General features: G+C 37.7%; 1 protein-coding gene across 2 annotated transcripts; it reads right to left on the minus strand.

Annotated features, from left to right (window-relative positions):
* Positions 1 to 103: 103 nt before the first annotated feature.
* LOC103977403 (5'-3' exoribonuclease 4) lies at positions 104 to 17,255 on the minus strand. Of its 2 annotated transcripts, XM_009392899.3 has the most exons (23): positions 16,972 to 17,255; positions 16,790 to 16,892; positions 16,619 to 16,695; positions 16,346 to 16,537; positions 16,147 to 16,266; positions 15,994 to 16,056; positions 15,788 to 15,913; positions 12,748 to 12,912; positions 12,475 to 12,552; positions 12,115 to 12,192; positions 10,615 to 10,677; positions 10,391 to 10,460; positions 10,144 to 10,253; positions 9,719 to 9,789; positions 8,927 to 9,055; positions 8,763 to 8,839; positions 8,644 to 8,684; positions 4,997 to 5,071; positions 4,729 to 4,886; positions 1,332 to 1,436; positions 1,081 to 1,156; positions 928 to 1,007; positions 104 to 809 (listed from the first exon to the last, which is right to left on the minus strand). In XM_009392899.3, exons 1-23 carry the CDS (start codon positions 17,173 to 17,175, stop codon positions 500 to 502), a joined length of 2,571 nt encoding a protein of 856 aa, XP_009391174.2. In that variant the 5' UTR covers positions 17,176 to 17,255; the 3' UTR covers positions 104 to 499. The 2 variants fall into 2 exon arrangements, 1 of the variants encoding a protein (XP_009391174.2); XR_010496072.1 differs by lacking the exon at positions 104 to 809 and having other exon boundaries at positions 957 to 1,007; positions 1,314 to 1,436.
* Positions 17,256 to 17,589: the final 334 nt, after the last annotated feature.

Genomic DNA, 17,589 nt, shown 5'->3' on the forward strand with positions numbered 1-17,589 from the left:
AAGCCTTGGTTAACTAATTCATCATGAAAACTTGGTTTTCGATGACAAACATAAATTATGTCTTAATTCCGAATTTCGAATCCACCTGTAAACGACATGTCAATTATTCAATAAAATAAAATTTTGAAAACAAAATAAGCCGTACATTCACCCCATGGAGAAAACGTTCCAAAATGCACGTTGACAAGTAGGTCAGGCCATTCCGTACCCTCCTTATCACGTACTGTAGTTCAAATTACCCCACTATTAATACACAATGAAGCAGCAGTTTTGTTGCCCGAAATAAATTAAATTAAACAAATAACAAGGGTTTGATCTGTGACATCTGATCTGTAAATTAAAAAAATGGAAAGGATCGGTCGGAGACTCTAAAAGCTTAAGGTGAGAGATTTGACCGCCATTTCTGTCATTGTGATACTAACATCTGTGCCAGCATCTGCTTTGCGACAGATTCCCACTAATTAACGGGACAAGAATCCAGCAACTATGAAAACAGTGCTTAATTCCTCTTTCTCTTATGTCGACCGTGGCCTCCACGTTTCCTTTTTCCCAAGTTGCTAGTGTTTTGGCCACTCTCTTGGCTCATGACTTGAACCTTCTTTTTCCTCCTACTGCCACCCCGGTGTTTCCTTTTCCCGAGTACATTACCGTTGCCGTTGCTCTCATGGATGGTCCTTTGCTCGAGCATCTTCTGCATCTTGCATTGAACATCGACATTAACTGCTTGCTTCCTTTCACGGTAATGATTAGACACAAGGCTGCAAGCCAACTGCGACAGACGATGCCCAGCTATTGCGTGGGAAAGGGGCCTGTATACCCAGTCCAACACAAGTGCAGAGGAATGGTGAACAGAATGACCCAATCGGATTATTACACCTAACAATAAATGAACAAGTCAGATGAAACCAACCGACGGTAGGGACTCACCTCTCAAGGTTTTTTCTCATAAACATCGATCTTTCATGCCACAGTACTGGTGCCGGTTGAACATCTTTTTTGCTGATTGACTGCATGTAAATAAATTCTTATAGCTAAGGCCACAAAGCACTAATGAAGAGTTTAGAGAATGAGATTGCATACCTTATTAGGTAAGATGACTCCAGATGGTATCTTCGAGATGTGTGTTTGGATGGGAGGGATTTTATAGTACACAAATCTGGAAGTCCATAAAACCATGTAAACAAGTCAAAAGAAACATTATGAAAATTTCAGTATAGGTCATAGGTGGGCAATCAAACAACATGGAGAGGGTATGAGAGATTTTCAATGTCAATCTCACTGTAATTTTTGTCAGAAATCAAATTTTCAAATACCAGGATAAGCTTCCTCACATGGTCTTATTCTTTGTTATCAATGTCATGCCCTCAATAGGTGAAAAATTTTCCGGTGAGAAAATGGTCTTATCAGAAATGTAAATGAATCCATTCATCCCAGAACTGCAGAGAAACAGCCAATTAAGCACAGAAATTCAGCTTGATCTCCAAATAATGTATCTTATGATAATGTTATTTAGCATGCTTATAAATATAAATCTTCAGTGACAACAAACCAATAACAAATTTCCTAATATAACTCAAAAGATGTGCAAAAATAGCAAAACAAGACTAAAACATAACAAGAAATATCAGCAAACATGATCAATAAACTGATCAAAGATAAGTTACATCTGCTGCAAACAAGTCACTAAAACAATGAGTTCTAAAAACTTTGTTGACAAAAAACTGTCAAACCCCTAGAACAAAACACACAAACCACAAACCTAGTCATTAACAAAGTTATTAGGTATTCAAAACCTTCTTGATAGTGATGAGTATGAAATAAGAACCCTTCTATCTATTGCATTAGAGGTCCTAAAGTTAAAAGAAAATAAAACATAAATCATAAGACTCTCTGCTATACTATGACCGGTCCTAAAGTCATAATATCTTAAGATTTTGAACACTATAGTCACTCACAAAAAAAAAACATAAATTACTCAACAAAACTCAAGAAAATAAAAAGATTGTAATAGAGAAACCCAAGGTCTCTGACTCATATGACAAATTAAACCCTACTTACATTACCACATGGAGTGCTTAACAACCTTATAATGAAGTTACTCAAACCAAGAATTATTATAATCTAGAGACTTGAAAAGTCAACTAAAGAAAGTGTTAGCTGACAGAATAAATTACATTGTCAGCTTTATGAGCATAACTCATTCAAAGTCGAATTGTGATGGAAGTTATCATTAAAAAAAAGGATTGTATGGCTTCTTCCTGAAGAGGATTGACAATGTTGATGAGCCACGGAGAACTACAAAGAACTGTTATTCAACCAAACAATAGCCATGTATATACCAATATAGTCAATGGCAATAGGCACTAAAAGGCGATAAGGTGACAACACGCTTGAGGCACTAGACGCCCCCAGCAAGGCGAGTTGCTCATGAATATTAAAATGTAGGAGAAGTATGATCACTAAAATAAAAATGAGAATATTGAAATTGACTCTTAATTATTCAAAAGGGAGGAGAGGGGGGGTTGTCGGGGCCCAAGGAGGCTCGACGGGTATTGATTGGGAGCAGTGATTAGAGGCACTAAGGTCTAAAAACGCCTGAGCTGCTAGGCGCTCGCCCGAGCGAAACGATGTGCTAAAATATAAAAATATATAATATAATTAATAAATATAATTATTTAAATTTTTAAATAAAAATATGCTATTAAATTAAAAATAATATATTATTAATCTATTAACAGTATTGAAATTTAATAATTTTAAATAAACCTAACAATATTAACAGTATACTGTTAACAGTATACAGTATACTGTTAACAGTATACAGAATGAGAAGAAGGAAGAGTGTAAGGGGGTGCTGACTGAGAAAAGAGGAAGCGGAAGCGACAGTGGCAGCGGGAGCGGGTGTAAGGAGGCAACGGCAGCAGTAGTGGCAGTGGGAGTGTAAGGAGGCAGCGGGAGCGGGAGTGTAAGGAGGTAGAGGCAGCGACAGCGGGAGTGTAAGGAGGCAACAGCAGTGGGAGCGGGAGTGTAAGGAGGCAGCGGCAGTGGGAGCGGGAGTGTAAGGAGGCAGCGGCAGTGGGAGCGGGAGTGTAAGGAGGCAACGGCAGCGGGAGCGGGAGCAGGAGTGGCGAGCGGCGACAGCAACAGCAACAGCGGTAGCGGCAACGGCGAGCAGCGGCAACGGGAGTAGGAGCGGCGAGCAGCGAGAGCGACGACAACGATTGCAAGCAGCGACAGTGGCAACGGCAACGAGCAAGGTTAGGGTTGGGCAGCAACAGCTGATATCGATTTTAGTTGGTTCGATTGAACCAACTAACCACTGGAGACCGAACCAGACCTAAAATCCTGGTTCGGTCGCCTGGTTTAACCCAGGCGCTCGCCCAAAGCGTCCAGCGCATGGGCTCGGGCGAGCGCCCATGCGGCGCGCCTCTTTGAAGCACGCCGCCTGGAAGTGAAGCGAGGCACTCGGGCCTCGCCTCGCCCGAGCGCCTTTTTAAATCACTAATTGGGAGGGGATCATCTATCAAGGAGGAGGAGGAGGAGGGAAGGGGGCAACCGCAGAGGACGAGAAAGTGGGAGGGGATAACGAGAACAAAGGAAAGGGAGAAGAAGCAATGAGAAGGAGAAGTGGGAGGAGGAGGAGGAGGAGGAGGGAAGGGGGCAACCGCAGAGGACGAGAAAGTGGGAGGGGATAGCGAGAACAAAGGAAAGGGAGAAGAAGCGATGAGAAGGAGAAGAGGGAGGAGGAGGGAAGGGGGCAACCGCAGAGGACGAGAAAGTGGGAGGGGATAGCGAGAACAAAGGAAAGGGAGAAGAAGCAATGAGAAGAAGAGGGAGGAGGAGGACAAGGGAGAGGGGTGCTCTTGTTAGTTAGGAGGGAAGCTATATGGGAGGAGGGAAGAGAGGGGTGTGATTGTGGAGGGGGGGAATGCGAGAGGGAACAAGAGGGAGAAGAACCAAGCACGCGCCTGAGCCTCCTAGCACTCGGGCTACATCCAATTGCAAGCACCCACCTAGACTGCCTCAACCATTGAGGTGCTTGAGCCTCAACTCACCTCAACCAAGCACCTACACGAGCACTCAAGGCCCGATGACTTCCCTAGTACATAATTCTAAAATTTCTGCTTATTAGCATGGACACCTTTCGTTGATCATGCAAACAATCAACAAAATTAAACCATAGACATGTTACTCAAGTAGATTAAGAATGCACCAACACCAGTGGAGTAATTTAAGCCATCCACTTTCTCCATTATTTCAATGAGCGGATTTATATTTGATAAGAAATTTCACAAAAACATTGACATGAAGATACCTACAGTATATTAATAATGCACCTATACTAGTGGAATAATCTAAGCCATGGATATCCTCATTGTTTCAATAAGTACATTTATATTTGATAAAGATTTAACTTTTGCAAAAACATAGACAAGTTGATAATGATATACAACATACAAATGTTATTTATGGTACATATCTATATTTGTACATATATCAAGAACACAGAAGTTTATACATGTATGAAGTTTATGGGTTGATATTATTCAATACTTTTGGCAGTGTACTACTACTAACTGATAACCTGGTCCAATATTTTAGCAATGCTTGAATAAAAACTCTTGAAAAGTTCCCTGACTCACAAACAATGAAATATCATTTGTCATTTCTTCTTCAGCTTTCTGCTTATTTAACTCCCATATAGAAATATGATAATTGAGAAAGAACCTGATTTTGGGATCTATTCTTTTTTTGAGTTTGGTCTTGGGAAGTTTTGGATGATCCTTCTTCCGCCGATAAAAGGAGCGAATCTTTGATGTTAATGGATGTGAGAAATGAACAAAGAGCATATCCATACTCCAGCTGTTCCTTTGCTTTTCATCATCCTATAATTTAGACTAGCATAAAAGATCCAAGACAATAGAAGTACTAAACTACAATGTCAAAATTCATCAACAACTAGCAAATAAGAGCACATGGAATAAATAATGTTTACCGTTAATGTGTATTCTACTCTTTTTACTTCCGCAAGAAGGCGGGATTCGTCAACGAATGGTAGTTTACATACTGCCTGTACACCAAGAGAAAGAAAGGTGTATGATGCTACATGAAAATACTGTAGAATAGAACCCAGAAATTATATTTCTGCCTGTCATTTACAAAAGAAATACAAAAATATTTAGTTATAGAAAGCTTAGATAAAACTTTCAAGAGACATAATTAGTCTACATAACTATATGTGTCCTTTTTGATAGGATTGATACTCAACTATATGCCAACTTTTTCCAATGTTTCTATTCCTTCAGCTGTTTCAAGGAATTGAATGTCATCAATCCCATTCATTCAACACATGGACACAAAATAATAAAGAAGAAAAGAGAATCACCATCGTCATATAAGCATGTTGTTTTAGAACAGTGGGCCATAAATTGGTTGAAAAGGATACCTATCATATTGGTTCCAGTTCAAATTCATTTTCACAGAGCAACTCCGAAATTTTACTAGGCCCTGAAATGATAGAAAATCTAGAAAAACAGATCCGGTACATCTTCAGTTAACCAAAAATAAGACTACATATTAATCTGATCATGGATTGCTCTGTAATAGACCTTGCGAGGTTCCTTAGCTTACATATTAATCTGACAAAAGTTAATAATTAAGTAATCTTCATAAAGTTACTTTCTTTATACCCTCAATTCAACTTCTCTACCTATTCTATTCTGGTATACACTTATAAATGCAGATCAACTAAGTTAACGAACAACTTGAGCTGCACTCGGAAACCAACTCACTCAATCCCATATGTTCACAGAAAATAATATGAGCAGGATGACATAGGCTCAGGTGTCATGGAAGAATCAGCACTTGGCAACCAACTCACTCAACTAAGTTACAGAAGCTTCCTTACCTCTTCCATTCTGGTCTCATGCCTTTCTTCCAATAACCTACCTTATTAATCATATGCCCACCTCTGTTCTCCATATGGTATCATCATTTGAAAAAATTTTGAATCAAGTCCTAATTATAGAAAAAGACGTGTTTTTGGGTGCCTATACTATCCGTGGTTAAAACCTTACACCCATAACAAGCTGAGCCCGATCTAAAACATGTGTTTTTCTTGGATATTCTTTCAATCAAAGTACCTTTAAATGTTTTGATCTATCAACAAAAAGAATTTTCATTTCTCATCATGTTGATTTTGTGAAATGTCTTTCCTTATGAATCGTTTGACTCCCTCTTACCCAAGCTTACTTCTAGCAACCATGCTAATTGGGTTCCATTCCAATTTGGGTTGAAACATAAACCTCACTCATCAATTCAGACACTTTACTAAAATCCCACTAAGTCTAGTTCCATTTGTTGCTCCCTCTAGCTCAGGTTCTTCCACATTCCTGCAAGATCAAAACATTTGAAAAAAAATGTGTTTCCCTGTTTAGTTTGTTATTTGATATTTACTCTGTTTTTGGTGTTTAATTTCTTCATCAAATTGACGAATCCTTGCATGCAGTATTACAACATGCATAAAAGTTTTTATTTCAAAATCATATGCACATTAATCAACAATTCATGTCATTGCATTCTGATACTGATAACTATTCCAACTAACATTGTCTAATCACTGATGCATGATGTTTTATAAGTTAACACTGCTAGATTACAATTGCAAAATTCACATCACAAATCAATTTCCAAAAGATGTTCTCACGACTTGTAAAATCTTTGGAGGTACTCATAGGTATGTAAGATTGTTAAAATTAATCTAATAACAAAAATCTTGCAGATGAACCGAAGGAGTTTATCACAGACCACCTAACCCGAACTTAAAGATTTTGGTTACTCATTTACAGGCAGGAGATAGCTTGATTCATGATTACGAAAACATTCTTCTCGCAAAAGCTACTTGCCTCAACCAAAATATTCAGTCTACAAAATAGGAACACAATAATCAGCACATGCATATTAAACTATTATGCACGGAAGATTAGCAACTGGAAAGAAACCCCTGTTGACAATGAGTACAACAATGATAACTAATATCATGATAACTGTTGGATTCTGTATTCCCATATTTTCCTCAAGGGATTCTTGCTGTACAGATACGTAGGCGATCAATAGTAGGATGATTCTTTTGTATTCTGTTGCACTTTTAGATATGCAGGTTGACAATTATATCCCAAAACGGGGTTTCTCGCAGGGGATGTCTTTTTTTCATGTGCAGTGGAGAATCAATCCAGTAGCCAATGTGAGCAACATGAAAAGGGCTTTGAATCCTGAATGGTATTGTGCAATAATTAGTCTGCCTCCATTATTGGTTTCTTAAGTGACTTGTTAGTTTGCCAAGCTCAAGGATGCGTCAGAGAGTCTAAACGTGCATGCAGTATTCTTCATATTTATCCATAAACAAGGCCACCAAATCATATTATTGCATAGAAACTAGGTTTCATGCTGATCCTCTTGTAAGTTCTCTATTATTTTCATCTATTTGGCATATTAATGGGACCTACTGATTGGCATTTGGTACTGCTGAGCTATAATGCTCCGATTTTTCCATTTTCTTAGGAACAATAGTTTCAGTTGCACACCATGCTGACATAGAATTTAGAATCGGATGCAAAAGATGAGTTCATATATAACTAGAAGATGTGGTTAACATTGTTTTTTCCATTTTTTTCTGTGATAGTCCTATGCAGTTTTAGCATAGGAGAAAGGCTGCCTTAAAGGGCCTTTAGTTCTGTAGACCACAGTCCACTAAGTGTCTCTTTAGAAAACAAAAACGACCACATCTATATTTTTAACCTCAAGGACACCTCAATTAGAAAAAATGTCTAGATTTGGCAAATAATCTGGAGATAGAAATAGTTTAAGCAAGCATTTTTTTAGAAATATCTAGATTTGGGAAATAATTTGAAGATAGAAATGGATTATCCAATGGAGGGGGAAAGGGTTAATGTATCTACATATACAAGATAGTGTTAAGATAAAATAACCATATCAAGTTAGTGACATAAATGATAATGAAGCCGAACATTTCATGAATGAAATCTTATTATGGAAGATGAAACTCTTATCGTTAACACCTCCGTGGAAATTATAGAACTGCAAGTAATTCATCATCCCTAAAGCCAATGGTTCAGATCATATTGGGAAATCACTATCAACATTTACAATATATGGTACACGAAAAGCTATAAGGACTTTTAAAGTGCATTTTTCTTCCTCCTATTGTCACCTATTGGATGCATTAAACTAGTAGCAGAAGACCATAAAGGCATAAAATCAATAGTTTCGGGTTCAAAAAGGCAGATGGTGTTATCAAAGGCACTTATTTGGTGAAATGTGAATACAACTATCATAATTTCTAAGGATATAAAAAAGAAGATAACCACTTGAGGAGACATATATCATGCAAGCTAATATATGTCAATTTGATAACAGCACAAGTACAAGTCCATACTCAGCAAAGTGCAAGATAGGTGCATGAGCCCACATTACTGACACAGCAGACTACACAGGCATGCTGATATTAGCATCATATAAATGTCTGGATCCATGACTGGCATGACAATACATTACAAAGGACAGACATAAATAATAAATATATGTCATTTTAGTCATGAAAATATGCAGGATGTAGATCATTACCTGCCAGGAGAAACGCTTACCATTCATATCAAGCTCAAAATCTGTACAAAAAATTAATAATAATAAAGTTTTGTTTCCAAAGACACACAAATTTCGCATCCTTAAGAGTGTAGGCTAACCTGCTGGATAAAAATCAATTATCGAAGAAGATGGATCAGTCATCAAATTCCTGTAACGCAAAGGCAGTGCATGTGCACTAACCATGGACAACATGAACCACAAGTCAAGTTGATGCCAGCAAAATAAAGGAAATATCATTTAGCAAGCTTAAATTAGTTTGAACCTTGCAGCAGGAAGTACACCCATAAGTTGATTAAATGGCTTGAATGGGATTCCAAGTTTAAACTGAACTTCCAAGTCCTTCAAGTCAAGAAAATCTGAAGCAAATGGAGCATAGTGATATGGATAAAACCTGAAAATTGAATTTTTTTGTAGTTAAAAAAGAAAAAAAAACAATATGCACATGCAATATGTGCATATACGTATAAACACAAACACAAATATATACAACGTAAACACATGTTCAAATATATATACAAACATACATATACAGAAATATAAATAGAGAGACAGATAGGATGCACAATAATAAAAGGAGTACACTAATGTATCAGATTTTTTATTAATAATAATATTATAATGGTCAGATGGGCCCGAGTTTCTTCTCCTCTTTTGAGTGCTTCCTCCCTCTAGGCTTGTTCTTCCTCCCACGACTTTCTACTTCATCCCTTTCATTCTCCAAAACCCTAAAAAACGATCATACACACTATCTTGTAGAAGATTATCAATTTCCCAAGCTACAGAGGTGGGCAGCATACTATTATAAAGATGAGACCTGACATGACCTCTGGAACCCAATATCTGTGAGGTATGGAATTCCTAGGTCACATCAAAATTTCTGTAAATTAAAGCTTGGACGAGTAGAAACTAGGGGGAACACTAAATGTACAAACTACCACATAAACTTCCTGTTACTCAAAACAAAGTTAACCTAGAATATTTCAATAATATATTATATTCCTAGAAACAGGAAAGAGTACAGTATAATACAAGATAAGCAGATCATAGCACAAACCATTGCCAGGAACAGACTCCTTGGTAGTAGTAGTGCATGACCCAGCAGATCCCTTCAACATACTTTTCAACCTGTAGTCAAAACCTGTTATTTAGTATCTGAATGGTTGTAGCTCTAGTTCCACTTTCAGTGAAGATTGAACAAACCAAAACTGGATATAGTAGTTTAAGTTTAAAGGAAGTTGAGCAAATATGAAACCACAAGACATGGAAAAAAAATTTCTTCATTTCCTAAAACCAAATCCTCGATAAATGAATTGATCAATAACCTTTAATATTAACAATCAAAGCTTAAGGCCCAAGCTTGCAAGGTCATATAGTAACAAATGATCTCAAGATACATGGCCAAGTATGAACTAAAACATTACTAATGAAACACTTGTATTTCATCAATTCACGGTTAGTAGCAGATGTAAGTTTGCTCACTGCATGTCTCTTGAGTTTCTGGCATTCATCTTCAGACTTGACTTCAAACTTCTCAGAATAGTACTCTTCTTTCCACTCCTCTTCTCCCTGCTGTACCTGCCCCTTCAATACTAAAAAAGAAATGAGGAATCTTGAGTGTGTTCTGTGAGCATGTGCATAATTGTTTTATCACAATAGCAACATAACACATGCTCACACATAAACCCAAAGGAAAAACAAAAGCAACATAACAATGCTTTTGCAATACCAGATGCTGTACTATTTGGCTTGCTTCTGCCGAGAAAATTTGCAGACCTCTCGAAACTCTTCATCCAAATCTGCAGCATAAACAAAGGTCCAGTGAAATTCTAATAGCATTACAAGTCACAGATTCATAGTACTGATGAATCTAATTCTGAAAGGTTTGTTGGAGAAAATTAAACAACATTACACCCAAAGCTGTCGGATCCCAAGGAATTAAGGGACACTTACAGATCCTATTTTCTGTTCGACCTCCACAGCATCTCGCAAATGACTATTCATTTCCCTCTGTAACTGCAGATACGCAAGTTGAAAGATGAAATTAGTTCCTGTTCGACGATCAAAATTTGTAATCTGCTTGATGTAGTGAATAATTAAGTAAGAAAGTCATAATACACCAGGCCTTGTCATATTTATAGCTCTGGAAATGTTGTACTATAATGTCATAACTCAAAAGAGTAGGACACAAGTCATTTCATCCAATAAAACTTATGTTGACTAAAGTAATGTATTTTCAACTTTTGCAATTTCTTGTATGCATATACCAAATCAAAAAGAATCAAATACAAATGATATTGATGTTTAAATTGAGTCTAAACTAAAAGTAATCTAAGAGGAACAAAGTTTGCTAGGTTATAGAATCTCAATAGAACAGAAATAAATAAGATAAGATCCTCATCTTTTCTGGAGACTTGTTGAATTACACATAGCATTTTATGTATCTACAACTTTGATAGAAAAAGTAAGTCCAGACTCGTAGCTCAAAATTAATTCAGTGGATTAGCACAAACATTAAAGGATGGATGCTGTTAGATTACCAGCCAATCAAAGACTCTCTATCAAATCTCCAATGAAGCGCTTGCAATTGTTTTTATTTTGTCCTCTACCTACTTCATATTGACAGGGAAAGGGTTCTGTTTTGATTGTCAGGCTTTGCACATTTCTGGATCAGAGGCTAAAGGCAGTGAATAACCATCCACTAGTACATGCTCATTTAGATTTCAGTCTTAAAAGCAATTTTCAAAAGAATAATGAAGAACAAATTAGTTATCTGGTTGCACATGACTCAATAAGGCCTTAATAGTTTCCAGCAAGCGATCATCAACTAATAGAAGACTAAGAAACTATGAAGGGAACAAGGGCAGGTTTGGATTATTGCCTCCCTCCGAACTGCATTTACCCTCTCAAGCCATCAGGCAAACCAGCGGGAAGCAAAAAGAATAACACTGGATGCGCTTATCTTCCTTATAAATTGAAATGTGTAGGCTTACTTTGTACCAATAGAACAGGCTCGAAGAGAGATGACATTCTACTGAGCTAGTACCCTGGGATGGGATGAGGTAAAAAATCAAATACAACAAAAGAGTCCAGATAGAAAAGCAATCGTATGATAGTCTTCTGCCAAAGCCACAGAGCTTGAAGAAAGGGAGCAGATCACAGAGCTAGCTTTAGCTAAGAGCTCACTACCTGCCATTACCCCTACCCTATTCTTCTTCTGGCCGCCTCATGTAAGACCAAGATCAGAATGAGGATAGGGCCTCAAATTACTACCTCTAGTCTCTTTCACACATGATTTTCAAATGATTTATCAATAACAAGATCTTTGCTAATTTCTGAAATTTTCATCAAAAGTTCTACAAATCATGCCAACTGCATCCAGATGAAATTCCATTACTTTTATTTACAGAATTTAAGATTAATATTTTAAAGGTTAAAACAATATTAAGGTACCTGAATGCGCTTTCGAAAGATAGCACTTTCATGAGATCCAACTATCTGTAGGAAATGCTCAACCCGTTCCAGGTTCACCTATAGAACAAATAATTAGAAGCAACTAACGACCCCTTATCTTTACAGTGACACAAAAGAGTACAAAAATATAGTCCAGGTGATTAACATAAGTTGAAGTTTCACAATTGAGTTTTTAAATTAAGATTATGTAAATAAAACAGACATTGACTGTCAATGAGATGCACATGCAGTTTAAGGCTTTAGCCATGAATGCGCTTTCCCTTCTATAAAAGAAATACGTATATATGCAAACTATTCTAGGTAGAAACTACACAATCAAAATACGTTTATCTGGCAAACCTCAAAAGAGTTGGTTAAATAACCACCCATTGCAGCAAACTCCTTTTTGTAGACGGTCATAAGCAGATCAATTGCTCCCTGCATGTGATAGAGAAAGAAACGGCATCAACATGACACGAACATACAAAATAAAGAATTGTATAAAGCCAAATAGTGAAATGTTAGCAGAACAACAGAAGATTATAACCTTCAAATTGAGTAGCTTGTAAAGAAGCTTTAAGCATAAGCACAAATACATCAAAATGAAAAAGAGAAAGCATCACCATATCGAACCTCCGAAATTTCTAGAGAAGGAACATGGGGAAGAAAGTCATTTCCAACAAACAAACATATGAAAACAAAATCATCAATCAAGCGCTCCAAGTCAATCTTCATTTTGGCACCAAATATTTTCAGGTCATGTTGCAAGTAGTCTCTCAGTACCCATATATTGAGAAACTGCAAGAAAAATCAACTTTAAGCCACATATTCAGGAAATGCAACGACTGGAGCAGAAGCTAAATAGAACAATAACAAACAAAAGACTGAAATGAGTTATAGGGAACAGGATTTTAGATCTTACAGAGAACCTTTTTTGTCTTTGGTTCCTTGTTAAGGAACCAATTATTTCATAATAATACTTCTGTTCTATGTTAATTTCATGAAACAAGGCCCTAGCATGATATAGCTTGTATGGATGAGCTTCCAAGATTTTTTTGAAAATATTAACACACCACTAACACCATTTTCTTCCAAAAAAGAGAGAGTAGATGCATCTCATGCACATAACTATTAAGGTAGGTGCAATTACAACATTCTAAAGATAAGTAACACAACTCCAAGCTAAAATGATCAGGCCATAAGCAACAAGCAACCCACATAAGCATTATTAGAATTTGGAAGTTCCTGAAGGACTTGAAGTCAGGTAAAATAGTAACCATTTGTGATTTTAAATATATGCATAAATTAAAACATCTACCTAGTATAACTGTTGAGAAAAACAATAACCATCCATCGTAATGACATCGGTGGATTAGGTTCACATCAAATCCAGGCCCATCATGATTTGGTCAAAATTATAAATTATTTTATCTAATATGATCCAAAGGCCATAAAAAAGAGCTACTAACCAAGAAGCTGCCAAAATACTTATACATATACTAAGTTGGTAATGGAGATCTGAGACTGTATTCAGGTCAGTGTTTTTAAAAGCGCTAAGCGCCAAGATCCCAAAACGCTCAAGGCTCTAGGCACCCGCCTGAGTGAGGAGAGACGATCCAAAATATTAAAATATTAAAATATATATTATAATCAATAAATATGATCACAAAAATAAAAATACCACATCAAGTTGAAATCACATGGCTCAGCTTGAAATATATACTATAAAAAATGGAGATCAACAAGGGAGCTATAGTACAGCAGATATGGGGTTTTTAGCTAGTTTGAAATGATTGTATTACCCGTAAGAGTAGAAGCAACAGTAGGTTTACCTAAACAGGTTGATTCCATGTCAATGTACATAGTGTCATGTCCTAATTCGACGATTCAGAATCTTCCATATGACATTAGATCAACGAATCCATATATTAGTTGAGCCCCAATAGTATTTGCACATTGATATTCAATTATCATGTGTGTGTGTGTGTATATATATATATATATATATATACTATTCATAATGATGTGATTCTTTGACCGCTACGCCTGAGTTGACTTGTAATTTGAGCTCAATCCCATTCGATAGGGCGATTCCTGGCCCAAATCTAGAAATGAGTGAGTCAACTGGCATCTTAACACAACGGAATTGAAACCAAGAGTGCTATTTATTGTGATTTAATACTTAGCGTGCTACTTATTGCTATTTAGTGTGCTACTTATTGCATTTATATTCACATCTGTCCATCAGGCATCACATCTTGGGCGTGAGAAAAGGTAGATCGTTAAAGAGAGAGAGAGATCATGTCCTCCAATGAAATCACATCTTCCAACAAGATCATGTCTTCTACCTCCAATCTGTCGTCGAGTACTAATCAATTCTCCACCACCGAGCACTGATCGTTTTTGTTGTATTCGCCTTCAAGTCAGTGCCCTCCTCACCTGGGCCCCTTTCTCTTCGAATCTTGTCCTTTCTCTTCCAATCTCTTGTGCTACATCACTTTCACTTGAGCGCTAACCAAAAGTGCCTAGCATTTGGGCTCAAACGAGAGCCCAGCCAACACTTTAGTGAATCACGTAGCCTGGAGGTCGTGCGAGGCACTTGGGCCTCGCCTCGCCTTGCACGAGCGCTTAGGAGAGTGCCCGAGTGCCTATTAAAAACACTGATTTAGGTTAGATGCAATGATTGGATGATCCCATATGACCTGGACCTCATATTAAATGTCCAATTCAGATCGTATGTCACCATTTAGCATTCATCGATGGAAAACCATAGATCCATTTGTTGCATTCTAGAAGACATTCTACTATGAGTCACAGATCCTTTTTTTTATATATATAATCAGAATGCCACATATGCCTTTCTTCAAAAGATTGTTTGATATAGAAGTAAATAAGTTTATCAAGTCACAAACAACAAATACTTGCAACATCTCAAATCCATAGAGTTATCACATTAATTGCCTCACATGGTCAGATGGGCAAAAGAAAGAAAAAAGCAAGAAGGAAAAGTGAATTGAGATACAAAAGCCTTGGATTTCTTTGCCTCCCAACACACACACCACAAAATAAAAATAAATAAGTAAAAGCACACCCTCCTTTCTTCTCTTCACCATAGTTTTTATTATTTATTCTCCATGATCCTTGTTGGTGATTTTCTATATCCATAACTCTTTTCCAACATCCTACTAGTCTTATTGGTTAAGCTCCTGATGAATTGCATAGAGGTAAAGGAAACCTTATTAGTTGCAAGATACTGAATTGAAGGTGATTAAATCCAAATAGATTAACTCAACTTCTGATTGACTGAAGCTCTGTGAAAAGCAGCCTACTGCACAGAAGTCCTACCAGTGCAAGGTCTAGGAAGAGTTCACGTGTGCAGCCTTACCACAAGAAAAAAGATTGTTTCCATGATCCGGCTGAAGCTTTTGGAAGCATCAAAAATTAATGACAGATCAATCAAACTGGAAGCATATAGGACAGATATAAAGCACGGTTAACAAATTAAAGCATCTCTGAAAGGAAGGAACAAGAAACAGTAGTGATGGTGGAGGTGGAGATAAATGGAAGTACGAAGAAAAAGAGAGAGTGACAAAGAATGGTGCAAGAGTGAGGAGAAATAAGGAAATGACAGAATAAAACTCTCATTATCTAAAAGACATTGTATGGCACGAACCTGGAATTTTTTTCTTGGCACCTCATGGTTAACTTCATGATTCCACACTTTCCCTTCTTTACTTGAAGACTTGTTTTTGTTTTCAAATTTTGAAGTTCTTTCGGTACGCCTTGCAACACGAACGTCCTACACAACAATTTAAATGTTCAACAGTTGACAAGAATTAACAAGTATAGAAGACATGCCAAAGTTTCCCGAATGCAAACCTCTCTTAGTATAGAAAAATGTATTTCATGTGTTGCTAGTGCAAGCATGATTAAGTCAGCATCCTAAAACCACAGAACATGTTAATCTAACCTTAGAAAGAGCAAATAAAACCAATAAATAACTGGTGAAAGAAACATGGAAAGAAAATCTACCAAACCATACAAACAATGTCTTGCATTTGGGTCAAATCCAGGAAGGTTCCTCTGTGAGCGAATATATGATGCTATTTTGTGCTCGCCCTCACCCGGCACACTAGCATCGGATAGAATGACCTATGGAAAAGGTCAGTATTCACACAGGTCTGTTGCACCAGCACATACAGTAACTGAGAAACAATTGTTAAAAATATACCTTAATACCTCGCCATCCAGGATCACTATTTATTCTTAAGCAAATGTAATACCGAAGGGCAGACGACAACAAAGCCATGAACTCAGTCCCAGGTGTGATGACATTTGAATCCATTTTGTTGATTTCTTCTGGATTGCATAATTTCTCAGGCTGAGACTCGAAGTCATCTCTCAGCTTCTCTGCCTCTGCTGCCTAGAAAATTGCTTTAATCAATAAAAACCGATATAGATAGACTTGGGAGCTTAGATGATACAACGTTCACAACTAACTCACTGCATCAGCTCTATCTTTAGCAGCCCTGAACCGCCTCGCTCGCTGCTGATTCATCTTCGCTCTGGGAGCTACTCCATCTAAGAAACCAGGACGACTAAAAATAACCACAAATACATAGCAAAAGAATATCTAGGTTACTCCAAAATTGGAACCTATGGGATCCCAACTCACCGATTGCCATGTACAGGAGCTTCCGAGGACGAACCAAGGAGAAAAGGTGATCAATGTACACGAACACTGCCTTGTAAACCTCGTCATACGACTTGGGAGCAGGCTAAAAAGTCCGAAAATGTAAAAAAGTAATCAACTTCATTAAGATTCAAGAAACCCAAGACAAGACAAAGATACTATACCCGATCTTCTGGATGGAAGCAAGGGTGGACGATGCCGTTCATATCAAGATAGAGGTTGTCGAACTCGACGCCATTAGGGTTCGGCCTGCTCGAGTCGATTGGAACCTGGACGCCATTGACGACCACGGGAGCTTCTTCGCGGACCTGCACCACCGAGAGGGGGTACCGATCGACCAGCCACCGGTAGAAAGCGGGAATTCCCATCCGTATCGATGCCGATTTCCCGAGTTCTCGAGAGGCGCTAGGGTTTTCGTTTAGGGTTTAGAGTCACCGATTAGGAGAGACAACATACTATATATACGAGCCGCTGGAAGAGGAGATACGGTCAGGGCGGTGACGGGAACTCACTGTTCCGTCGTATGCAAGAAGAATCAGGGCCGCTTCTTTGGGCCAATCATGATTTAACGCGTTTGCCATCGGCCCCACCGCGACCGATGTGAATGAATGATACCAACAGCCTCTCTGATCTGTAATTTATCTTTAGATTTCGTTGGGTTTTGTTGAGAGTAAAACAACTTTTTATTTCTGATTCAAAAGATATTTTGAAGCCTGTAATTGACAAAAGCAAGGATTAAGGCGATAATTTCAAAATTGAAAGGTTAAATGAGGAAAATACGG

Source organism: Musa acuminata, chromosome BXJ3-4 (assembly GCF_036884655.1).
Source record: "Musa acuminata AAA Group cultivar baxijiao chromosome BXJ3-4, Cavendish_Baxijiao_AAA, whole genome shotgun sequence".
Classification (NCBI taxonomy): domain Eukaryota; kingdom Viridiplantae; phylum Streptophyta; class Magnoliopsida; order Zingiberales; family Musaceae; genus Musa; species Musa acuminata.